The following is a 26,598-nucleotide window of genomic DNA, read 5'->3' as shown; positions in this document are numbered from 1 at the left end:
AGTGACATACAGCGCTCAGCGCAGTGTGAGAGGTGAGACCGCCATATGATGTTAGTGTGTCTGTGAGGGTGACATACAGCGCTCAGCGCAGTGTGAGAGGTGAGAGTGCCACATGATGTTAGTGTGTCTGTGAGAGTGACATACAGCGCTCAGCGCAGTGTGAGAGGTGAGACCGCCATATGATGTTAGTGTGTCTGTGAGGGTGACATACAGCGCTCAGTGCAGTGTGAGAAGTGAGACCGCCATATGATGTTAGTGTGTGTCTGTGAGGGTGACAGACAGCGCTCAGCGCAGTGTGAGAGGTGAGACCGCCATATGATGTTAGTGTGTGTCTGTGAGGGTGACAGACAGCGCTCAGCGCAGTGTGAGAGGTGAGTCCGCCACATGATGTTAGTGTGTCTGTGAGGGTGACATACAGAGCTCAGTGCAGTGTGAGAGGTGAGACCGCCATATGATGTTAGTGTGTGTCTGTGAGGGTGACAGATGGCGCTCAGCGCAGTGTGAGAGGTGAGACCGCCATATGATGTCAGTGTGTGCCTGTGAGGGTGACAGACGGCGCTCAGCGCAGTGTGAGAGGTGAGACCGCCATATGATGTTAGTGTGTCTGTGAGAGTGACATACAGCGCTCAGCGCAGTGTGAGAGGTGAGACCGCCATATGATGTTAGTGTGTCTGTGAGAGTGACATACAGCGCTCAGCGCAGTGTGAGAGGTGAGACCGCCACATGATGTTAGTGTGTGTCTGTGAGGGTGACAGACAGCGCTCAGTGCAGTGTGAGAGGTGAGACCGCCATATGATGTTAGTGTGCGCCTGTGAGGGTGACATACAGCGCTCAGCGCGGTGTGAGAGGTGAGACCGCCATATGATGTTAGTGTGAGGGTGACAGACGGCACTCAGTGCAGTGTGAGAGGTGAGACCGCCACATGATGTTAGTGTGTGTCTGTGAGGGTGACAGACAGCGCTCAGTGCAGTGTGAGAGGTGAGACCGCCATATGATGTTAGTGTGTCTGTGGGGCTGACAGACAGCGCTCAGCGCAGTGTGAGAGGTGAGACCGCCATATGATGTTAGTGTGTGTCTGTGAGGGTGACAGACGGCGCTCAGCGCAGTGTGAGAGGTGAGACCGCCATATGATGTTAGTGTGTCTGTGAGGGTGACATACAGCGCTCAGCGCAGTGTGAGAGGTGAGACCGCCATATGATGTTAGTGTGTCTGTGAGGGTGACATACAGCGCTCAGCGCAGTGTGAGAGGTGAGACCGCCATATGATGTTAGTGGGTCTGTGAGGGTGACATACAGCGCTCAGCGCAGTGTGAGAGGTGAGACCGCCATATGATGTTCGTGGGTCTGTGAGGGTGACATACAGCGCTCAGTGCAGTGTGAGAGGTGAGAGTGCCACATGATGTTAGTGTGTCTGTGAGGGTGACAGACAGCGCTCAGTGCAGTGTGAGAGGTGAGACCGCCATATGATGTCAGTGTGTGCCTGTGAGGGTGACAGACAGCGCTCAGCGCAGTGTGAGAGGTGAGACCGCCATATGATGTTAGTGTGTGTCTGTGAGGGTGACAGACGGCGCTCAGCGCAGTGTGAGAGGTGAGACCGCAATATGATGTCAGTGTGTGCCTGTGAGGGTGACAGACGGCGCTCAGCGCAGTGTGAGAGGTGAGACCGCCATATGATGTTAGTGTGTCTGTGAGAGTGACATACAGCGCTCAGTGCAGTGTGAGAGGTGAGACCGCCACATGATGTTAGTGTGTGTCTGTGAGGGTGACAGACAGCGCTCAGTGCAGTGTGAGAGGTGAGACCGCCATATGATGTTAGTGTGTCTGTGGGGCTGACAGACAGCGCTCAGCGCAGTGTGAGAGGTGAGACCGCCACATGATGTTAGTGTGTGTCTGTGAGAGTGACATACAGAACTCAGCGCAGTGTGAGAGGTGAGACCGCCACATGATGTTAGTGTGTCTGTGAGAGTGACATACAGCGCTCAGCGCAGTGTGAGAGGTGAGACCGCCATATGATGTTAGTGTGTGTCTGTGAGGGTGACAGACGGCGCTCAGCGCAGTGTGAGAGGTGAGACCGCCATATGATGTTAGTGTGTCTGTGAGGGTGACATACAGCGCTCAGCGCAGTGTGAGAGGTGAGACCGCCATATGATGTTAGTGTGTGTCTGTGAGAGTGACAGACGGCGCTCAGTGCAGTGTGAGAGGGGAGACCGCCATATGATGTTAGTGTGTCTGTGAGAGTGACAGACGGCGCTCAGTGCAGTGTGAGAGGGGAGACCGCCATATGATGTTAGTGTGTGCCTGTGAGGGTGACAGACAGCGCTCAGTGCAGTGTGAGAGGTGAGACCGCCATATGATGTTAGTGTGTGTCTGTGAGAGTGACAGACGGCGCTCAGTGCAGTGTGAGAGGTGAGACCGCCATATGATGTTAGTGTGTCTGTGAGAGTAACATACAGCGCTCAGCGCAGTGTGAGAGGTGAGACCGCCATATGATGTTAGTGTGTGTCTGTGAGAGTGACAGACGGCGCTCAGTGCAGTGTGAGAGGTGAGACCGCCATATGATGTTAGTGTGTCTGTGAGAGTGACATACAGCGCTCAGCGCAGTGTGAGAGGTGAGACCGCCATATGATGTTAGTGTGTGTCTGTGAGAGTGACAGACGGCGCTCAGTGCAGTGTGAGAGGTGAGACTGCCATATGATTTTATTGTGTGTCTGTAAGAGTGACAGACAGCGCTCAGCGCAGTGTGAGAGGTGAGACCGCCATATGATGTTAGTGTGTGTCTGTGAGAGTGACAGACGGCGCTCAGTGCAGTGTGAGAGGTGAGACCGCCATATGATGTTAGTGTGTGTCTGTGAGAGTGACAGACAGCGCTCAGTGCAGTGTGAGAGGTGAGACCGCCATATGATGTTAGTGTGCGCCTGTGAGGGTGACATACAGCGCTCAGCGCGGTGTGAGAGGTGAGACCGCCATATGATGTTAGTGTGTGTCTGTGAGAGTGACAGACGGCGCTCAGTGCAGTGTGAGAGGTGAGACCGCCATATGATGTTAGTGTGTGTCTGTGAGAGTGACAGACAGCGCTCAGTGCAGTGTGAGAGGTGAGACCGCCATATGATGTTAGTGTGCGCCTGTGAGGGTGACATACAGCGCTCAGCGCGGTGTGAGAGGTGAGACCGCCATATGATGTTAGTGTGAGGGTGACAGACAGCGCTCAGTGCAGTGTGAGAGGTGAGACCGCCACATGATGTTAGTGTGCCCCTGTGAGGGTGACAGACAGCGCTCAGCGCAGTGTGAGAGGTGAGACCGCCATATGATGTTAGTGTGTCTGTGAGAGTGACAGACGGCGCTCAGCGCAGTGTGAGAGGTGAGACCGCCACATGATGTTAGTGTGTCTGTGAGAGTGACAGACAGCGCTCAGCGCAGTGTGAGAGGTGAGACCGCCACATGATGTTAGTGTGTGTCTGTGAGGGTGACAGACAGCGCTCAGCGCAGTGTGAGAGGTGAGACCGCCATATGATGTTAGTGTGCCCCTGTGAGGGTGACAGACAGCGCTCAGCGCAGTGTGAGAGGTGAGACCGCCATATGATGTTAGTGTGCCCCTGTGAGGGTGACAGACAGCGCTCAGCGCAGTGTGAGAGGTGAGACCGCCATATGATGTTAGTGTGCCCCTGTGAGGGTGACAGACAGCGCTCAGCGCAGTGTGAGAGGTGAGACCGCCATATGATGTTAGTGTGTGTCTGTGAGGGTGACAGACAGCGCTCAGCGCAGTGTGAGAGGTGAGACCGCCATATGATGTTAGTGTGTGTCTGTGAGAGTGACAGACAGCGCTCAGCGCAGTGTGAGAGGTGAGACCGCCATATGATGTTAGTGTGAGGGTGATACATTGTCACGTTGGTTACAATGGTACCTGGCATGTGTGGCACAAGCCCCCAATAAAGAGGGGGTGCTCCCCGCAGATATCTAAGCTGCCACAGGCAATGCAGAAATCTGTAAGAGAGAGAAAAGAAACACACAGTACTAGGAGAAGGGCCATGACTAGACTTACCATACTGTGCCTGCACTCGGGGGAGTGACGGGTCACACAGGTTCTGTGGCTGATTACTGCAGGTGACTCTAAGCCAGCAGCCCCAGAACCTGTGTAATCCATGTGTCCCGGTTTAAAGGGATAATATGGTCAGATTAGTCGTAACAGACGGTGGTAGTTATAAGGAACATATAAAGCACTGGGGACAGCAGCACATAGTAATGTGCCAGTGGCCCCTCCAGCCTGTGTAATACAGGGGCACTACAGTTACTAAGGGGCCCATTTATCAACGACATATTGAATGCGATCTCTGCGGGATCTTACCGGCCATGACTGCATCGCAATATGCCATCCAACTGGGTGACTGTATCACCCGCACTCGCAGGGACAGGGGCTCAAAAAGTAGCCCGTCCCTGTGATGTACTCCTGCACTGGGGCCATTTCCGGAGGAGGGTTCCGTGGAACCCAGCCGGGACTTCTTTCCACGATCTGTAGCTTATAGGCTTACAATGGGCTATCCCAATCAAAAGAGTGTGTCGTAGCTGCAGGGAACAAAGGGGGTAATTCGGACCTGATCGCTGGGCAGTGATGTTTGCACTGCTGCGATCAGATAGTCGCCGCCCGTGGGGGAGGGTATTTTAGTTGTGCAAGTGTGCGATCGCATGTGTAGCAGAGCTGTACAAACAGATCTTGTGCGGTCTCTGCGCAGCCCAGGACTTACTCTGCCGCTGCGATCACATCAGCCTGCCCGGGACCGGAATTGACGTCAGGAACCCTCCCTGCAAACGCTTGGACACGCGTTACATAATAATCAGATAATACAGAGATCTTAGTTGCAGCACACAGGAGAAAATTAGTAAGGGTTAATAAGAAGCACATAAGTGCCACTAATTTTCACCTGTGTGTTGCTCTGGGGTGGCCAGCCTGTGCCGACCTGATAGTGTCCCACCCCCCGGAGTCATACCTAGGGATAAATTTACTAAGATGGGAGTACTATTTAAGATGGGATGTTGCCCATAGCAACCAATCAGACTCGACTTCTCATTTATCTAGCACCTTCTAGAAGATAATACCTGGAATATGATTGGTTGCTATGGGCAACATCCCATCTTAAATAGAACTCCCATCTTAGTAAATTTACCCCCTAGTGTTAGGGACCCCCAGTGACAGAGATGCCTTGCCGTTCGGCCTGGGGGCTTAACCCTATACCTGCAGATATATGCAACCAAGATCTGATTATTATGTAGTATTATTTTTATCTCAGTGTGCATTAGGGATAGCTATATGTTTTTTCTTACTCAGAATTACCCCTCCCTTTTATCACCTGAGTGACATCACAATCTGATTGAGCAGCTTGCCAATAAATGTGCATTGTTTTTACAAACACTCCCAGAAAACGGTCAGTTGCCGCCCACGAACAACCTCTTCCTGTCACTCTCCTTGCGATCGCCCGTGCCTTCGGAAATTTCGCACTATCTCGTCGCTGACCGGCGATCCTCGTTGCTGCGGTCCATTGCGCCTGTGCATTGCTTAGGTCTGAATTACCCCCAATATCGGGAATGCGAAGCGGCTGTGGAGGGAACTGAAGGGATGGCGGCAGGTATTGGCGATATCTGCTGTGCTCCCTCCTTTATACATTCCTGGAATACTTAATATTTGCGGCTATCCCCCGAAAACTAGTATTTTCAGGGACATATCCGCAAATATTATTTGATAAATAGGCCCCTAAACCTCTACAGCACTTACCACAACGTTTCCTATGATAGGACGGGGTTAATTAGACTTGCCATACTGTCCCTTTAAACCAGGACTCTCTTGGATTACACAGGTTCTGTGGCTGAAAAGAGCCAGGTGAAATGCAGGTTTGAAGTCAGCCAGCCCCAGAACCTGTGTAATTCATAAGTTTCCTGGTTTAAAGTGACAGTATGGTAAGCCTAGGGTAATGCACCTTCATACAACTTTATCAGCTAGCTGCTTATGGCCATGCCCTTAGATGTTACAGTAGCCCAGACACAACTGCTTCCATTACACACACCGGAGTTATCAGCTGCCGTAACCAAGAGCAACACAGAGAAGTATTATATCTGGAAGATAATACCGTCTGAAGGTGGACTCCCCCTCATAGGTTTAGCCTCAGTATCTCCATGTGGTCATGCACACAGCCAGAGAATTAATTCATGCGCATGTGCACTCCTGGCTAGGGGTGGATTGAGATCAGTGGCGGCTCCAGACCTGAGGCAGCAGCGCAGACAAAAATTCAAATAGGGGAGACACATTGCGTAATGAGGAGCCACAACGTGGCCGCTGCGACCTGAAAAAATGGCTGCCCTGCGTCTGCCTTCCCAGCCTATCTGAGGAGGCAGGGGGGGCTTCCACAAATCCGCAATTACATTGCGATCGCATCGCTGCAGGGTATTTGCGTGCAGAGCGCTCCCCAGCATGTGATCGCAGCCAGTTGCAGTTCTGCTAAAAACGCAAAACAGTACCTGAAGCTGAATGCGGGCCATAATCTGTAAATATGTGTGGTGGCCCGCTAGGGTGACCCCTGCCCCCGGGCCAGCCGATGTCGTAAAATGCTCTTCCATTTATATTATGTAGCTGTAGAGGCAGCAGATAGATAACGCACCTTCCATCTCTCTGGCCGCCAGCCGCACTTCATGGAACAGTCTTTCTGTAAAACATAAGTACAATGAGAGTGTGAGCCTGCGCCGGCCGTGGAATGTGCAGTATTACTGGGAGACAGCGTACAGAGTTACCCTACAGCGCAGCACACAGCCCTCCACGGATGGGACAGAAGTGACAGATAGGCATGACCGGGGAAAATTCTGTCACCAAGATGGCCATGCTCCTTGTGTGTATGACAGTACGGCCCTGGAGGATAATACCTGGAATGTGATTGGTTGCTATGGGCATACGCCCAGGTGTAGGCAGCATTGTGAGGTCTCCATCCTGCTGAAATAAAATATGACGTCATATAGACAGTGTCAGTTATTGCGGGCTGTAAAGTTTTGCTGTTTGCCATGTACTGGATGCTGCATAGGTGCAATGTGTGTCTGTCACCTGCAGTAACCATGGGGACGCCGAGGCATGCTATATACGTAAGTGGGCATGCTACACAGGTGGACATGCCATACAGGTAAGCATACTATACCGGTGGGCATGTTATACAGGTGGGCATGCCATACAGGTGGGCCTGCTATACAGGTGGGCATGTTATACAGGTGGGCATGCTATACAGGTGGGCATGTTATACAGGTTGCTATGTTATACATGTGGGCATGTTATACAGGTGGTTATGTTATACAGGTGGGCACGCTATACAGGTGGGCAAGCTATACAGGTGGGCATATTATACAGGTGGGCATGCTATACAGGTGGGCAAGCTATACAGGTGGGCATATTATACAGGTGGGCATGCTATACAGGTGGGCAAGCTATACAGGCAGGCATATTATACAGGTGGGCATGCTATACAGGTGGGCATGCAATACAGGTGGGCAAGCTATACAGGTGGGCATATTATACAGGTGGGCATGCTATACAGGTGGCCATATTATACAGGTGGGCATGCTATACAGGTGGGCATATTATACAGGTGGGCATGCTATACAGGTGGGCATATTATACAGGTGGGCATATTGTACAGGTGGGCATGCTATACAGCCTAGGCACCATGCTAGGAGCTGCCACCAGGTTTTATTAATGCCATAACAAAATGGAATATGTGCTTGAGGTGTGAGGGACAGGCAGAGAGACCCGTAACAAGGTGCTGGATGGTGACACAGTGTGTGCTAGGCCTCCGCACATAGGGGGTCATTTCGAGTTGTTCGCTCGCTAGCTGCTTTTAGCAGCATTGCACACGCTAGGCCGCCGCCCTCTGGGAGTGTATCTTAGCTTAGCAGAATAGCAAACGAAAGATTATCAGAATTGCTACTAAATATTTTCTTGCAGTTTCTGAATAGCTCCAGACCTACTCACAGATTGCGATCAGCTCAGTCCGTTTAGTCCCTGGTTTGACGTCACAAACACGCCCTGCGTTCGGCCAGCCACTCCCCCGTTTCTCCAGACCCTCCCGCATTTTTCCCTGACACGCCTGCGTTTTTTAGCACACTCCCTGAAAACGCTGAGTTGCCGCCCAGAAACACCCACTTCCTGTCAATCAAACAACGAACACTCGTGCGACTGAAAAACGTTGCTCGAGCTTGTGTAAAACTACTAAGTGTTGTGTTAAATTACTTAGCGCATGCGTGCTGCGTACAATGCGCATGCGCATTTTCCACCTGATCGCTGCACTGCGAAAAACGTCAGCGAGCGAAAAACTCGGAATGAGGGCCATAGCTCACTACGGGGAGATGTATCACACCTTCTAAAGATGTCAGCACTCTGCAGCCAATCACATTCCAGCTTGTCTACCTGTATAGGAGCATCTCCCCCTGTAAGTTTCCCAGCGGACTCTGTCAGAGCTCCCCACTAGCTCCAGCCCAGTCCTGCCCAGCGTCTCACCGTCACCACCACTACACAATAACTGTATGTAACACCACTGTACACCCCGCCCCTGACATTATTAGACAAGGGGCTCCCGGCTGAACGCACCTCGCACACGATGGCCTTCATCAGCCTTCAGCCCTTTACCTGGGCCACCAGCAGAGGACAAGTCATCTCCCGAGTCCACGTAAATGTAGCCTCCTGCAACGAGATTACTTCATTATAACATCCTATTGGCGTGGGTACGAAATACCGGCGTTCAGGATCCCAGTGAGTATTCTAACCCTAACTGTCCCCTCCCGCTGCCTAACACTCACCCTAGCACTCACCATCGGGATCTGTCTGCATTGTGACTGTCGGGATTCTGATAGGATCACACACACACGCTTCTAAAACAGATCATTGGTGATGGCACCCATAGCCACCAATCAGATTCTAGCTATCATTTCTCTTATGCACTTCAGAAAATGCTAGCTAGAATCTGATTGGTTGCTATGGGAATACCACCACTTGTCTGTTTTAGAAGCTTTAGATGTTGTCCCTGTCGCTACCTCGGTTTTCTTTCCTCTCTCTCTCTCTCTCTCTCCCTCTCCTCCTGTCTTCTCTCTCCTCACCTCCCCCTCTTCTTCTACTCCTCTCTCTCCTTAGAGACCCCTTTTCTTCTTCTCCTCTCTTTCCTCAGCTCCCGCTCTTCTTCTCCTCCTCTCTCTCCTCAGATCCCCATTTTCTTCTCCTCCTCTCTCTTCTCAGCTTCCCCTCTTCTTCTTCTTCTCCTCCTCTCTTTCCTCAGCTCCGACTCTTCTTCTCCTCTTCTCTCTCCTCAGCTCTTATTTTTTTCTTCTCCTCCTCTCTCTCCTCAGCTCCCGCTCTTCTTCTCCTACTCTCTCTCCCCAGCTCCCCCTTTTCTTCTCCTCCTCTCTTTCTTTCGCCAGCTCCCCCTTTTCTTCTTCTCCTCTCTTTCTCTCCTCAATTCCCCTCTTCTTCTTCTCCTCCTCTCTCTCCTCAGCTCCCGCTCTTCTTCTCCTCCTCTCTCTCTCCTCAGCTCCCGCCCTTCTTCTCCCCTCTCTTTCCTCAGCTCCATCTCTTCTTCTCCTCCTCTCTCTCCTCAGCTCCCCCTCTTCTTCTCCTCCTCTCTCTCCTCAGCTCCCGCTCTTCTTCTCCTCCTCTCTCTCCTCAGCTCCCCCTCTTCTTCTCCTCCTCTCTCTCCTCAGCTCCCCCTCTTCTTCTCCTCCTCTCTCTCCTCAGCTCCCGCTCTTCTTCTCCTCCTCTCTCTCCTCAGCTCCCGCTCTTCTTCTCCTCCTCTCTCTCCTCAGCTCCCCCTCTTCTTCTCCTCCTCTCTCTCCTCAGCTCCCCCTCTTCTTCTCCTCCTCTCTCTCCTCAGCTCCCGCTCTTCTTCTCCTCCTCTCTCTCCTCAGCTCCCGCTCTTCTTCTCCTCCTCTCTCTCATCAGCTCCCGCTCTTCTTCTCCTCCTCTCTCATCAGCTCCCGCTCTTCTTCTCCTCCTCTCTCTCCTCAGCTCCCCCTCTTCTTCTCCTCCTCTCTCTCCTCAGATCCCCCTCTTCTTCTCCTCCTCTCTCTCCTCAGCTCCCGCTCTTCTTCTCCTCCTCTCTCTCCTCAGCTCCCCCTCTTCTTCTCCTCCTCTCTCTCCTCAGCTCCCGCTCTTCTTCTCCTCCTCTCTCTCCTCAGCTCCCGCTCTTCTTCTCCTCCTCTCTCTCCTCAGCTCCCGCTCTTCTTCTCCTCCTCTCTCTCATCAGCTCCCGCTCTTCTTCTCCTCCTCTCTCATCAGCTCCCGCTCTTCTTCTCCTCCTCTCTCTCCTCAGCTCCCGCTCTTCTTCTCCTCCTCTCTCTCATCAGCTCCCGCTCTTCTTCTCCTCCTCTCTCTCCTCAGCTCCCCCTCTTCTTCTCCTCCTCTCTCTCCTCAGCTCCCGCTCTTCTTCTCCTCCTCTCTCTCCTCAGCTCCCCCTCTTCTTCTCCTCCTCTCTCTCCTCAGCTCCCGCTCTTCTTCTCCTCCTCTCTCTCCTCAGCTCCCGCTCTTCTTCTCCTCCTCTCTCTCATCAGCTCCCGCTCTTCTTCTCCTCCTCTCTCTCCTCAGCTCCCGCTCTTCTTCTCCTCCTCTCTCTCTCAACTCCCTTTTCATCACCTCCTCTCTCTCCTCAGCTCCCCCTCTTCTTCTGCTCCTCTCTCTCTCAACTCCCCCTTTTCATCCCCTCCTCTCTCTCCTCAGCTCCCGCTCTTCTTCTCCTCTTCTCTCTCCTCAGCTCCCACTCTTCTTCTCCTCCTCTCTCTCCTCAGCTCCCGCTCTTCTTCTCCTCCTCTCTCTCCTCAGCTCCCCCTCTTCTTCTCCTCCTCTCTCTCCTCAGCTCCCCCTCTTCTTCTCCTCCTCTCTCTCCTCAGCTCCCGCCCTTCTTCTCCTCCTCTCTCTCCTCAGCTCCCCCTCTTCTTCTCCTCCTCTCTCTCCTCAGCTCCCCCTCTTCTTCTCCTCCTCTCTCTCCTCAGCTCCCGCTCTTCTTCTCCTCCTCTCTCTCCTCAGCTCCCGCTCTTCTTCTCCTCCTCTCTCTCATCAGCTCCCGCTCTTCTTCTCCTCCTCTCTCTCCTCAGCTCCCGCTCTTCTTCTCCTCCTCCTCTCTCTCTCAACTCCCCCTTTTCATCCCCTCCTCTCTCTCCTCAGCTCCCGCTCTTCTTCTCCTCCTCTCTCTCTCAACTCCCCCTTTTCATCCCCTCCTCTCTCTCCTCAGCTCCCGCTCTTCTTCTCCTCCTCTCTCTCCTCAGCTCCCCCTCTTCTTCTCCTCCTCTCTCTCATCAGCTCCCGCTCTTCTTCTCCTCCTCTCTCTCCTTAGCTCCCACTCTTTTTCTTCTGCTCTCTCTTCTCAGCTCTTCCTCTTCACCTCCTGTCTCTCCTCGGCTCCCCCTCTTCTTCTCTCTCCTCAGCTCTCTCTCTCTTCTTACCCTCCTCTCTCTCCTCAGCTCCCCCTCTTTTTTTCTCTTTTCTCTCCTCAGCTGACTCGTCTGCCTATTTCTCTTATCAACACTGATTTTATGACATTGATTATCCTTAGCATTGCCTTTTATCTTTTAATCTTTACTATTTAATATGTGCAGTCCCTATTGTGAAGGAGCACCATTGGGTTACACTGGGTGTGCTATGTAGCAAGTGCTTAGTATTATATATATTCTGTGAGTATAAAGGCTGAAATGTGAAGGTGGATATAAGGAAATAAATACATAGCTCTGTGTGACACAATAATTTCGGGGAACAGAAGGCGCAGTCACAGGTAACATTAAAATGCTGATTATCAGGGCTCCCAGCGGATGTCTCACCCACGCTGTCTTCCTCATCCGAGATCACAATCACGGACTCCTCATCGTCAGACGCCACGTAAATGTAGCCTTGTGCAGAAGAAAAAGTGTCATTCTTCTCATTGTCTTATTACTTTCCAGTACATATCGCAGACATACGCCACAGCGCTGTTCAGTCAGGAACGTTGGGAAACACATTGGGGGTAATTACATTTTTGGGGGTGCATTGTGCTCAGTGGAGCAATTCTATTGTTGCTCTGATTGGTTGCGAATACTGTGTATGCCAATTATTTCTGCTCGCCACCTCCAGCTTTTTTCTAATTTTCCTTGTCGTACCCAATAGTTTGGATGGGTTTAGCCACTTTACGAGACCAGACATGGTCTTTTAGGACAATACATGCACGAAGTATTGGACGCCCCATTACTCATGCCCACTTGTGCAATCAACTGAATATATGCCCATCTGAAGTGGCGTGTGATCGGACAAACACAATTGAATGGCCCCCACTGGGTGTGATATTGGCAGGATTGTCACTCATAGATACAGTATACAGTGACTGACACAATTAGTGCTGGGCTCTAGGTTATAGCTAAGTCTCACAAAATAATTACTAACATGACCAGAAATGTTACCTGTAATACCTCATCTTACCACAATGGGGCAACACTTCTAATACCTTATTAACCACCCATTCTTACCTCTAAGGAACCCGACGCCTCTAACAGCTCATCATCCATCCACTATCTTCTGTACAGGCCCCTGAGACCTCTGAAACTTCATCATCTACCCACACTCACCTTTAGAGGCCACAACTTCTCTCACACCTCATCAGCCACCCACACTCAACTCTAGGGGCACAGCATGTCTAACACCTCATAATCCACCCACGCCCACCACTAGGGGCACCAACACCTACAACACCTCATTCTCTACCCACACTCACCTCTAGGGGCCACAATACCTCATCATTCACCCTCTCTCACCTCTAGGGGCCACAACACCTCTAACACCTCATCATCCACCCACTCTCACCTCTAGGGGTCACAGCACGTCTAACACCTCATAATCCACCCACACTCACCGCTAGGGGCACCAACACCTACAACACCTCATTCTCTACCCACACTCACCTCTAGGGGCCCCAACACCTCTAATACCTCATTATCCACCCACATTGACCACTAGGGGCCCCAACACCTCTAATACCTCATCATCCACCCATTCACCTCTAGGGGCTGTAACACCTCCTCATCCACCCACATTCGCCACTAGGGGCCCCAACATCTCTAACACCTCATCATCCACTCACATTCCCCTCTAGGGGCCCCAACACCTCTAACAACTCATTGTCCCACATTCTCACCACTGCAGGCTCCTGGCACCTGTAATAGTTCATCATCCACACTCTAATCTGTACAGGCCCCTGAGACCTCTAACACCTCATTATCCTCATCCACCCACTTTCTCACCACTATGGGCCCCTGACACCTGTAATATCTCCTCATCCACCCACTCTCATCTGTACGGGCCCCTTAGACCTCTAACAACTCATCTTCGACACACTTACCTCTATGGGCTCTTACATCTGTAACATCTCATCATCCGCCCACAATCACCACTAGAGGCCACAACACCTCATCATCCACCCACTCTCATCTCTAGAGGACCCAACATCTCATCATCCACCCACAATCACCACTAGAGGCCACAACACCTCATCATCCACCCACTCTCATCTCTAGAGGACCCAACACCTCATCATCCACCCACTCTCACCTCTAGAGGACCCAACACCTCATCATCCACCTACACTCACCTCTAGAGGACCCAACACCTCATCATCCACCCACTCTCATCTCTAGAGGACCCAACACCTCATCATCCACCCACTCTCATCTCTAGAGGACCCAACACCTCATCATCCACCTACACTGTCCTCTAGAGGACCCAACACCTCATCATCCACCCACTCTCATCTCTAGAGGACCCAACACCTCATCATACACCTACACTCACCTCTAGAGGACCCAACACCTCATCATCCACCTACACTCACCTCTAGAGGACCCAACACCTCATCATCCACCCACTCTCATCTCTAGAGGACCCAACACCTCATCATCCACCCACTCTCATCTCTAGAGGACCCAACACCTCATCATCCACCTACACTCACCTCTAGAGGACCCAACACCTCATCATCCACCCACTCTCATCTCTAGAGGACCCAACACCTCATCATCCACCCACTCTCATCTCTAGAGGACCCAACACCTCATCATCCACCTACACTCACCTCTAGAGGACCCAACACCTCATCATCCACCCACTCTCATCTCTAGAGGACCCAACACCTCATCATACACCTACACTCACCTCTAGAGGACCCAACACCTCATCATCCACCCACTCTCATCTCTAGAGGACCCAACACCTCATCATCCACCCACTCTCATCTCAAGAGGACCCAACACCTCATCATCCACCTACACTCACCTCTAGAGGACCCAACACCTCATCATCCACCCACTCTCATCTCTAGAGGACCCAACACCTCATCATCCACCTACACTCACCTCTAGAGGACCCAACACCTCATCATCCACCTACACTCACCTCTAGGAGCCCCAACACCTCATCATCCACCCACTCTCATCTCTAGAGGACCCAACACCTCATCATCCACCTACACTCACCTCTAGAGGACCCAACACCTCATCATCCACCCACTCTCATCTCTAGAGGACCCAACACCTCATCATCCACCCACTCTCATCTCTAGAGGACCCAACACCTCATCATCCACCTACACTCACCTCTAGAGGACCCAACACCTCATCATCCACCCACTCTCATCTCTAGAGGACCCAACACCTCATCATACACCTACACTCACCTCTAGAGGACCCAACACCTCATCATCCACCCACTCTCATCTCTAGAGGACCCAACACCTCATCATCCACCCACTCTCATCTCAAGAGGACCCAACACCTCATCATCCACCTACACTCACCTCTAGAGGACCCAACACCTCATCATCCACCCACTCTCATCTCTAGAGGACCCAACACCTCATCATCCACCTACACTCACCTCTAGAGGACCCAACACCTCATCATCCACCTACACTGTCCTCTAGGAGCCCCAACATCTCTAATACCTTGTCATACACCCACTGTCAATTCTAGGGGCCCCAATAACTCTTACACCTCATCATCCACCCCTGAGACTTCTAACACCTCATCGTCTACCCACTTTCAACTCTAGGGGCCCATGAGACTTCTGACACCTCATCATCTACCCACTACCACCACTAGGGACCCCAACATATTTAATATTGCATCATCAACCCACTCTCACGTCTAGGGGCCCCTGAGACCATCTGGCTTTTACATCTTCGGGCTCCTGACACCTCTATTTCTCTCATCTCTGGGGACCCTCGAGACCTATAGTACCTCATCCTCCCACTCTCACCACTAGCAGCCCATGTGATCTCAAAGTCTTCATACTAATGCTAAGGACCCCTGACCCCTCTAACACATCATCAATCCACTATCACCTATTGGTGTCCCTGAGACCTGGAAACCCTCAGCCTGGTTATCTCACCTTCAGGGCCCCGGTGGTCACTGCTCGGCGGCTTTATACAATTAGCTGTGTTCCCCGATCTGTTGCGTCTGTCCATCTCCCTGTGTATGACCAACAGTTATAGTTAAGATTGGCTTAATTACGTCAAGCATGTTACACACACACACACACACACACACACACACACACACACACGTGTGCAAGCGCAATCATACACACACACATTATATTTGGTGTCAGATAGTAAATTATTATCACAGACATAGGACATTGGCACTGGCAAATCCCCTGTACAGGACACACTCACTGGCAAATCCCCTGTACAGGACACACTCACTGGCAAATCCCCTGTACAGGACACACTCGCTGGCAAATCCCTGGTACAGGACACACTCGATGGCAGATTCCTGGTACAGGACACACTCGCTGGCAGATTCCTGGTACAGGACACACTCACTGGCAAATTCCTGGTACAGGGCACACTCGCTGGCAGATTCCTGGTACAGGGCACACTCGCTGGCAGATTCCTGGTACAGGACACACTCGCTGGCAAATCCCTGGTACAGGACACACTCGCTGGCAGATTCCTGGTACAGGACACACTCGCTGGCAGATTCCTGGTACAGGGCACACTCGCTGGCAGATTCCTGGTACAGGACACACTCGCTGGCAGATTCCTGGTACAGGACACACTCGCTGGCAGATTCCTGGTACAGGACACACTCGCTGGCAGATTCCTGGTACAGGACACACTCGCTGGCAGATCCCCGGTACAGGGCACACTCACTGGCAGATTCCTGGTACAGGACACACTCGCTGGCAGATCCCTGGTACAGGGCACACTCACTGGCAGATCCCTGGTACAGGGCACACTCGCTGGCAGATCCCTGGTACAGGGCACAGTCGCTGGCAGATCCCCGGTACAGGGCACACTCGCTGGCAGATCCCCGGTACAGGGCACACTCGCTGGCAAATCCCTGGTACAGGACACACTCGCTGGCAGATTCCTGGTACAGGACACACTCGCTGGCAGATTCCTGGTACAGGGCACACTCGCTGGCAGATTCCTGGTACAGGACACACTCGCTGGCAGATTCCTGGTACAGGACACACTCGCTGGCAGATTCCTGGTACAGGACACACTCGCTGGCAGATCCCTGGTACAGGGCACACTCACTGGCAGATTCCTGGTACAGGACACACTCGCTGGCAGATCCCCGGTACAGGGCACACTCACTGGCAGATTCCTGGTACAGGACACACTCACTGGCAGATCCCCGGTACAGGGCACACTCACTGGCAGATCCCTGGTACAGGACACACTTGCTGGCAGATCCCCGGTACAGGGCACACTCGCTGGCAGATCCCTGGTACAGGGCACACTCGCTGGCAGATCCCTGGTACAGGGCACACTTGCTGGCAGATCCCCGGTACAGGACACACTTGCTGGCAGATCCCCGGTACAGGGCACACTCGCTGGCAGATCCCAGGTACAGGGCACACTCGCTGGCAGATCCCCGGTACAGGGCATAGTCGCTGGCAGATCCCCGGTACAGGGCACACTCGCTGGCAGATCCCTGGTACAGGGCACACTCGCTGGCAGATCCCTGGTACAGGGCACAGTCGCTGGCAGATCCCCGGTACAGGGCACACTCGCTGGCAGATCCCCGGTACAGGGCACACTCGCTGGCAGATCCCTGGTACAGGGCACACTCGCTGGTAGATCCCTGGTACAGGGCACACTCGCTGGCAGATCCCCGGTACAGGGCATAGTCGCTGGCAGATCCCCGGTACAGGGCACACTTGCTGGCCGGGTACATAATATACTGGGTATATATAGTGTAGTATGCCGGGTATATAATATGGGTATATATAGTGTAGTATGCCGGGTATATAATATGCTGGGTATATATAATATGCTGGGTATATATAGTGTAGTATGCCGGGTATATAATATACTGGGTGTATATATAGTGTAGTATGCCAGGTATATAATATGCTGGGTATATATAGTGTAGTATGCCGGGTATATAATATACTGGGTGTATATATAGTGTAGTATGCTGGGTATATAATATGCTGGGTATATATAGTGTAGTTTGCCGGGTATATAATATGCTGGGTATATATAGTGTAATATGCTGGGTATATATGACATGTGGGGTGAGTGTCAGTAGAATTTGGCAGGTCAGGGAGATGACCCTATGCTAAGGACACCCGGGCACAGCCCCTCTCAGTGTCACACCCCTGTACTCACATATAAGGAAGACCGTGCCTCCGCTGCTGGCGCTGGGTGATCACCGGAACAGTCCGGAACGCCGGATCAGACTCTGCAGCTCCGGGCGTGTGTCTGCTGCTCTTCCCGGGGACACGGCACCTGACCGCCGCACCGACTCCCTCCCTCAGTGCAGCCCTGTGAGCGCGTCCCGTCCGGGGGTGTGTCCCGCTGCTGCGACCCGCGGAGATCCCTGTACCAGGCTGCTGCCCCCGGGCGCTGGGAGAGCGGCTAGTGCTGCACTGTACTGCTGACCCTCGCTGCTGCATGGGGTGAGGAGGGGGATCCAGTACTGACATTCATTATAACCTGGGTGCAGACCACCACAGCCAGCCAGTCTGGGTGCCGAGACCACCTTACACAGCAGCTCCAGGTGCTGGAATGGTGCTCTGACCCAAGGGGTCATAACCAGGGTGGTGAGGATGGTGTTAGGCACATAGCACATTCGCCCTGTGGGCCTAGACATTTGACTCCCAGTGCGAACACAAAAAATGTGCCTCCCCCCCCCCCCATAGTTATAGGGGGGAAAAATGTTCATGCTGAAAGGTTGCCAGGGCGTGGTCTAGCAGGAAACGGGTGTGAACTTGCAGGAAAATACTACCTTACGCAATATTATGCCCCACACAGTAATGCCCCTAGCACCATATTATGCCCCACACAGAAATGCCCCTAGCACCATATTATGCCCCACAGAGAAATGCCCCTAGCACCATATTATGCCCCACACAGAAATGCCCCTAGCACAACGGAAGCCGTGAGGAACTTTGTAGGGACTACAAAGGAAAAAGGGGGGGGAAATGTAGAGATGTGCCCTGTGGGCACATCTGTGGTGGTGTCCCTGTGACAGGACGATACCGTACGGAAGCACTCGCAGCTTCCGCGTCCCGTTGACTGCGCACAGAATGGAAGGTCAAGCCGCACGAGGCCTGACCACATAGGGGATTCCCGCTTACCGTCAGTAACCGCCTGTTACTGACTCCACCCACTGCGCTGTGGGCGGGTTCTCGCTGCCACCACCAAACTCCTAACCTGCCGTGGCGTTTGGAACCACGGTTCTGCTCTGTATGTGCCGACGCACTGCTTTACCACACCTGTGTGGTGTCGACGAATCCCCACTAGCCACTTGCTAGGCCTCTACCGGTAGCTGGCGGAAGGCGGAGCTTGGAGACGTCAGGTGCTTCCCTGGACAGCCGGAGAACGGGGCTAGGTTTGGCCTAACCCTGTTGGTCACAAGATGAAGCAGTCTTCTTGAGGCAAAGGTGTTTTATTGCTCAAAAACCTTGAAAAAGGCTCCTCCCTATTGCTAGGGGCAACAGCATACAATTAAGATGTTTCAGCAGAAGAAGATGGTACAATACACAATCCTATGGGCCAACTGCCCTCCTTTTATCCCTCTCCAAGACCCTCTACCACAGGGGGTAAGCCCGCCCTGTGGTGTACAACCAATCAATGTTTACCCATGAGCTGTGCATGCTCTGGACTCATGCACACCTAACATTGTCCCCAATGGACAGTGGGGAGTGGCCGGTCTCCTTTGTCTCTCCCATCTGGGAGAGCAGGCTACTCCCACGGTGCCGTTCAGTCTGGCTGGGGGGAGGTTTTCCCTCCTAAACTGACTTCCAGAAACCTGCCCGGGACCCCTTCTCACTGCCTGCAGCCTGGATTTGGGCTCCAGAGCTGGGCAGCCTGGCTCCCCGGTCCAGGTCTCTGGTCCACTACGGCTGATCTCCATGGAGCTCCAAGAAACCACTCAGCTTGTCTTATAGCTAAGCTGCTTCTCTTTCTCCCTGTCCCCATTGGAACTGTGAGGCTGGATGGGAAAGCTTTCCGTTTTTAGGGAAAAGGTCTGGGAGAATCCATCAGCCTGCACAGCTATGGATTCCCCCCTCCTGGGACACACAATCAAGTAAGTGCATTTTATCTTTAAATACATTACATTTGTAAATCACACTGTACATTTCTCTTTAAATATACACTGAGCCTGTGCCCTGCACAGACTCTACATACTCAGGCACTGCAGTGCCTTCCCTAGCCCTGCAGCCTGGCTGCGAGGGCTCTCTGTGTGCTGGAGGTATGGGGCTGGCTTCCCCCATCCTCCAGCCTGCTTTTCTGCCTCTGGGGTTCCAGGGAGCTGGCTCTCCCTGTCCCCCCAGGGTGGCACTAATCAGTGGCCTCGCCGCACGCAGCGGCGCACCCCCCTGTACCTAAGCCCGGCGGCCCGGGACACTTGTCCCGGCCGCCGTGACTCTGGCTTTGTTCAGCGCTGAGGCGCCGGGAGCGTAGCTCCCGGACCCCAGCGCTCACCATCTTGCTTGGCCGCCTAATGTGCCCACGCCGCTAGGGAGCCGGCTAGCCCGGTCCCCCATGAGCGGCGCCTGTCTTGTGGCCTCACTGCAGCGTCCGGCGGGGAGCCGGGCTGCAGCGCACCCCCCTCGCCGTCTAGCAGCCCGGGACGTCCGTCCCGGCTGCTGCGGCTGGCCACCCGTGCTGTGCTGAGGCGCTGGGAGCAGAGCTCCCGGCCCCCAGCGGCGGCTCTCACATAGAGCACTGCGGCGGGAGCCGAGCTCCCAGCCGCAGCGCTCACCCTTCTCCCCGGCGCGCACACTCCAGTGCGCCCGGGGCTACACTGACCGCTGCCGGGAGCGGAGCTCCCGGACTCCGGCGGTCAGCGGCTGCCTCCTCTCCCCCGGCGCGCACACTCTGCTGAGCGCGCCGGGGAGCTGTCCTCCCTGCCGTGGTCTCCGGAGGGGTCCGGGACCACGGCACAACCATAAAATACATTGTTTTTAAACATTTTAGAAACACGGCGCCTAGCGCCCATTACTTTTTAAATATGGCGCCAAGCGCCCATTGTCCTGTAGAATGGCGCCGGGCACTAGGGGTTAACCCCTTCAGTGCCGCCGGCGGCCATTCTCCTCGTGGCTGGGGTCCCTCCGGCCACACTCCTCCCCCCCCATTCAAGCGGGTCAACCAGGGACCCATGTCCCAACGATTTGGGTCCTGGTCCCGCAGTCCGTTGGGGTGAAGGGGACGCTACCTGGGGGGTGTAGGCTCTGGCCTAGACAGTTCATCCATAGTGTAGTGGGCCTCTCTTCGTGGGTGCACAATGTTCAAATAGTCCACCTGAAGTCCAAGTTCAAGTCTCCACCACAAAAGTCTGTCCAATTCCCCCAAGGTAGGTTGCAGCCACCTAACAGGTAGGTGGTAAGTCACCACTGTGGGGGGCCGGTTACAAACAAGTGCCACCCACGGTGTCCCAACTGTGGCATACCCCACCTCCCACAATAGCAGTATACTGCTCAAACAGGCCACAGGGTGCTCCTGCCCATGTGGCTCTTTCTGGCTCGGTACTGCCCCCAGTCCGTGCAGTGGCGCAATAGTTCGTAACACACAGTCCTGGTCAAGAATGTGCGCCATCAGCACTGGAGCGGGTACCCGAGCCTCCTTCAATGACTGGAATGCCAACTCGCAAGCGGGTGCAAAGTCCACTGACTTGGGAATGCCCTTCCTAGCCATCTCTGTCAAGGGGTTCACTACAGGACTAAAGTCAATGACAACATGTCCGTAGGGCCTTACAGGTTCTAAGGTCAGTACCGGTCTGGGTGATGTGGGTCGGGGACAGCCTCTGGTTGCCTCCACCCCCTCTGGGTTGGGCCTACCCCTGTCTCCTCCCACATGGTGCCCCAGGCACTGCACCTCCGTCATACCTATCTGGCAACTGTCTGCCCTAACTGTCAGACCTGCCCTCCAATCCTCCTCTGTCGACCTATGACTCGGGAAACCTACCCTGTCACCTAGGCCTACTCCTTCCTCCTCGTCCGCTATCTGTGCCACAGTGATGGCGGCCAGACCACCAGCCTCTGGATCCTGTGTGGCATCCACTACAGGGAGGCTGCGTGTCTTCCCCGATCTACTGTGCACAGGCAGGGGACCTGCTATGTCCACAGCAACTTGCTGCAAGGGTTCTCCTATGGGCAGAGGCCCAGAGACAACACAAACGCTGGAGTGCCCCGGCTGCCAACGCATGGCACCAGCCTTACCTGTGGTCTGGGCGTCATCCGACATTCCAGACCAGGGTAAGCTCTGTGTCAGGCACTTCAGGGTACGGTCTGTCTCCGGGTTGCTGTCCAAAGGGGTTTCGCTGGCAACCGACACCGGTTGCGCAGGAACGTTCCCTGAGGGGACCAGTTGGACACATTCCCTATCTGGTCTATCCCCTCCCACTTTCCTGTCTACCCTGTACCTTAACCCTTCCCGCCCGGTCAAACTTCCTGCCCCAACCCTGTCAAGGCCGCTGCCAGAGTGGCGCCTCATGCCTTTCAGGGATGGGTCAGAGAGTTGAGCCTCCCTAAACTCCTGCCTGCGGCCCTCAATCTCTCCTAAATTGGGACACACTACAGGGGGATCTAGGTGGGGACTACTAGGGTCAGTCTGGTAGGGGTCAGTCATGGAAAAGTCAATGTGGTTTCTCATACTCACCGCCGGAGTTGGCAAACCACTTGGGTCAGGAACATCATTGGGCACCCCCACAGGATCACACGAGCTGGAACCGACATCCTCTGCGTTGCTAGGGGACGTAGGCATACCAGAGGCAAAAGGCATGCGGGGTCGATGTACTGATCTAGCCGCTGTGATCTTTTCCTCTGGGCTGGTTGATGCTGTGGTTGGCTGTGCTGGCAGTTGTCTAGCAGCTGTAGTCTTTTCCTCTGGGCTGGGCTGTGCTGGAGTAGCTGATGTCAACGGTGGTTTTGGAACTTGACTCCGGGAAATGGCGCCAACAAACGTAGTGACGATCCCACCACCCAGATCATTTCCTAGGACCACATCAGTTGGGAGACCATCCATGACGGCAACTTCTCGCAACTCTGGTCCAGCTCCCCAGTCCAGGTAGACTCTTGCCATGGGAACCGCTTTTTCTGTTCCTTCTGCCAGGGTGATCGTGGCAGTGCGACCCTGCAATACTGCAGCAGGATCTATAAGGTGGGGGCTCACCACAGTGATTGAGGCCCCAGAGTCTCTTAGGCCTTCTCCCTGCAGGGGTCCCACGTGGACTGGCTGCAGGTGCCTCCACATGTTGTGTAGGGGCTGTTTGGCCATGCAGGTGACTCTCTCCGCAGAGTGCACCTGTCTCTCGCCACACTCCATCGGACTGACTGGAGGGGGAACAGTCTCTGTAGGCTCATCTCCTCTCGTCAAACAAGCGATCCGGGCTCCAGCACTCGGATTTGGGGCACGAGTCTGGGGTGCTTGGGATGCTGGACAGTTCATCCTCAGATGTCCGATTTTCCCACAGCCGTAGCACTTCTTCTCCAGTCGTGGCACCGATGATCTCTGATCAGTTGCAGGGACGCTGCGGTGCGGTTGCTGGCCAAGAGCACCCGGGTTGGAAGATGCTTGTCTTTGGGGTTGATGAGCTGAAGAGGGTGGTCCCCTTGGTGGTACAGTCTGTTGGAGCTGGCTGCTGGCGGGGCGCTTCTGCCCCCGTGGCCGAATTGCCACATACTTGTCTGCTAATTGGGCAGCCATCTTTAAGCTGGGTGGCTCCCGATCTAGCACCCACTCCTTCACTTCTTGGGCGCACCGGCGGTAGAACTGCTCCCTGCAGATCAGGTCGATCAGTGCGTCCCATGTAGTGGCTTCCGAATCCTTCACCCACTTCACCACGTACTGCCGCAGCTGGGTGGCGAACTGCTCATGGGTGCTGCTAGGATTCTTGGGCAAGTCTCTGAACTTCTTCCTGTAAGACTCTGGAGTGATGAAGAATCGCTGGAGGAGGGCCTTCGCGACTTCGTCGTAGTTCCCACAGTCCTCCGTCGCCACTCCTCGATAGGCCTCCAAGGCCTCTCCATGCAGAGTGGGCACAAGGTGTCTCACCCACTCTGACTTGGGTAGATCGTGTAGTTTGCAAGTCCTTTCAAAAACTTGTAAATGTCCATCAATGTCCCCATCACTGTCTGCAAACTTGGCAAACTGAATACGTCCTGATCTGTGGACAACAACTGACAACGGCTCCCGGGGTACCACGGCCTGTGGTGCCCGCTCATCACGCCACATCTGGATGATGATCAAGCGCTCTTGCTCCGTTGCCCTTTCCCCCAATTCCGCTAGCCGATCTGCTAGGGTATCCGGGCCGCCCCCCCTGGGACGTCGGGATCCTGGCCCTGCTAGGGATTGCTGGGAAACATTGCTGCTGTGAGAGAGGGCGGGGCTTGTGGTTCTCACCGGTTCCTTACGAAGGTCCACTGTTGGGCCGTCCTCTGCGATGCTGACGCCGTCAGTGCTTTCCACCTCCGCCCGATGAGACTCCTCCACGCTCCTGAGCGCCGCCTTCATGACGCTTCTGGACGCGTTGGAAGGGATATCCACACCCTTCTCCTGGCACACGATCTCCAGATCACCCTTGGACATTCCGCTGAATTCCGCCATCTTGTGCGTTCTCCTGCGCTGCAGTTACTCCTCTCCTGAGTAACTCGGCTTCTCCAATCGGGTGATGAAAAGCCGCCTGGGAATATCCCACCACTATGCCACCATTTTCTGTGACAGGACGATACCGTACGGAAGCACTCGCAGCTTCCGCGTCCCGTTGACTGCGCACAGAATGGAAGGTCAAGCCGCACGAGGCCTGACCACATAGGGGATTCCCGCTTACCGTCAGTAACCGCCTGTTACTGACTCCACCCACTGCGCTGTGGGCGGGTTCTCGCTGCCACCACCAAACTCCTAACCTGCCGTGGCGTTTGGAACCACGGTTCTGCTCTGTATGTGCCGACGCACTGCTTTACCACACCTGTGTGGTGTCGACGAATCCCCACTAGCCACTTGCTAGGCCTCTACCGGTAGCTGGCGGAAGGCGGAGCTTGGAGACGTCAGGTGCTTCCCTGGACAGCCGGAGAACGGGGCTAGGTTTGGCCTAACCCTGTTGGTCACAAGATGAAGCAGTCTTCTTGAGGCAAAGGTGTTTTATTGCTCAAAAACCTTGAAAAAGGCTCCTCCCTATTGCTAGGGGCAACAGCATACAATTAAGATGTTTCAGCAGAAGAAGATGGTACAATACACAATCCTATGGGCCAACTGCCCTCCTTTTATCCCTCTCCAAGACCCTCTACCACAGGGGGTAAGCCCGCCCTGTGGTGTACAACCAATCAATGTTTACCCATGAGCTGTGCATGCTCTGGACTCATGCACACCTAACATTGTCCCCAATGGACAGTGGGGAGTGGCCGGTCTCCTTTGTCTCTCCCATCTGGGAGAGCAGGCTACTCCCACGGTGCCGTTCAGTCTGGCTGGGGGGAGGTTTTCCCTCCTAAACTGACTTCCAGAAACCTGCCCGGGACCCCTTCTCACTGCCTGCAGCCTGGATTTGGGCTCCAGAGCTGGGCAGCCTGGCTCCCCGGTCCAGGTCTCTGGTCCACTACGGCTGATCTCCATGGAGCTCCAAGAAACCACTCAGCTTGTCTTATAGCTAAGCTGCTTCTCTTTCTCCCTGTCCCCATTGGAACTGTGAGGCTGGATGGGAAAGCTTTCCGTTTTTAGGGAAAAGGTCTGGGAGAATCCATCAGCCTGCACAGCTATGGATTCCCCCCTCCTGGGACACACAATCAAGTAAGTGCATTTTATCTTTAAATACATTACATTTGTAAATCACACTGTACATTTCTCTTTAAATATACACTGAGCCTGTGCCCAGCACAGACTCTACATACTCAGGCACTGCAGTGCCTTCCCTAGCCCTGCAGCCTGGCTGCGAGGGCTCTCTGTGTGCTGGAGGTATGGGGCTGGCTTCCCCCATCCTCCAGCCTGCTTTTCTGCCTCTGGGGTTCCAGGGAGCTGGCTCTCCCTGTCCCCCCAGGGTGGCACTAATCAGTGGCCTCGCCGCACGCAGCGGCGCACCCCCCTGTACCTAAGCCCGGCGGCCCGGGACACTTGTCCCGGCCGCCGTGACTCTGGCTTTGTTCAGCGCTGAGGCGCCGGGAGCGTAGCTCCCGGACCCCAGCGCTCACCATCTTGCTTGGCCGCCTAATGTGCCCACGCCGCTAGGGAGCCGGCTAGCCCGGTCCCCCATGAGCGGCGCCTGTCTTGTGGCCTCACTGCAGCGTCCGGCGGGGAGCCGGGCTGCAGCGCACCCCCCTCGCCGTCTAGCAGCCCGGGACGTCCGTCCCGGCTGCTGCGGCTGGCCACCCGTGCTGTGCTGAGGCGCTGGGAGCAGAGCTCCCGGCCCCCAGCGGCGGCTCTCACATAGAGCACTGCAGCGGGAGCCGAGCTCCCAGCCGCAGCGCTCACCCTTCTCCCCGGCGCGCACACTCCAGTGCGCCCGGGGCTACACTGACCGCTGCCGGGAGCGGAGCTCCCGGACTCCGGCGGTCAGCGGCTGCCTCCTCTCCCCTGGCGCGCACACTCTGCTGAGCGCGCCGGGGAGCTGTCCTCCCTGCCGTGGTCTCCGGAGGGGTCCGGGACCACGGCACAACCATAAAATACATTGTTTTTAAACATTTTAGAAACACGGCGCCTAGCGCCCATTACTTTTTAAATATGGCGCCAAGCGCCCATTGTCCTGTAGAATGGCGCCGGGCACTAGGGGTTAACCCCTTCAGTGCCGCCGGCGGCCATTCTCCTCGTGGCTGGGGTCCCTCCGGCCACAGTCCCTAGCGGGGGACAGCGCTGGGGCAGCTTGTCTGTCCCCAGTGCTGGGTGCGTGGCGGCGGGTGTCCGGTGCAGGGATTACCCTTTTCCCTGCACCGGTCCAGAGGCTTTTGAATGTTGGCGCCCTCCGGGAGCCAATCGCGGCTCCCGGAGCGGCAGCCAATCAGAGAGGGACGCGTCATAGGCCCCGCCCCCGGCATCTGACGTCAGACGCCGGGCGGGAGCCGAAGGGACGGAGCGCGCAGAAGAGCGCGAAGAAAGAAGACGCCGGAGGAAGCGCGCGGAAGAGCGAAGAA

General features: G+C 54.5%; 1 protein-coding gene across 2 annotated transcripts in view; it reads right to left on the bottom strand.

The window, feature by feature from the left end:
• Positions 1–18,070, bottom strand: part of LOC134911077 (DNA (cytosine-5)-methyltransferase 3A-like) — a 104,340-nt gene extending 86,270 nt beyond the window's left edge. For both annotated transcript variants that reach the window (XM_063919460.1, XM_063919461.1), the window contains exons 1-6: positions 17,645–18,070; positions 15,409–15,488; positions 11,820–11,888; positions 8,611–8,703; positions 6,644–6,688; positions 3,901–3,980 (exon numbers count right to left, since the gene is read on the bottom strand). In XM_063919460.1, the coding sequence (XP_063775530.1) occupies positions 3,901–3,980; positions 6,644–6,688; positions 8,611–8,703; positions 11,820–11,888; positions 15,409–15,488; positions 17,645–17,961 (684 nt within the window). In that variant the 5' untranslated portion in view covers positions 17,962–18,070. The remainder of the gene's footprint in view (positions 1–3,900; positions 3,981–6,643; positions 6,689–8,610; positions 8,704–11,819; positions 11,889–15,408; positions 15,489–17,644) is intronic.
• Positions 18,071–26,598: the final 8,528 nt, after the last annotated feature.

This window comes from Pseudophryne corroboree, chromosome 4, assembly GCF_028390025.1.
Source record: "Pseudophryne corroboree isolate aPseCor3 chromosome 4, aPseCor3.hap2, whole genome shotgun sequence".
Taxonomy (NCBI): domain Eukaryota; kingdom Metazoa; phylum Chordata; class Amphibia; order Anura; family Myobatrachidae; genus Pseudophryne; species Pseudophryne corroboree.
The sequence above is the reverse complement of the archived record's forward strand: the minus strand, read 5'-3'. Positions and strand labels throughout refer to the sequence as shown.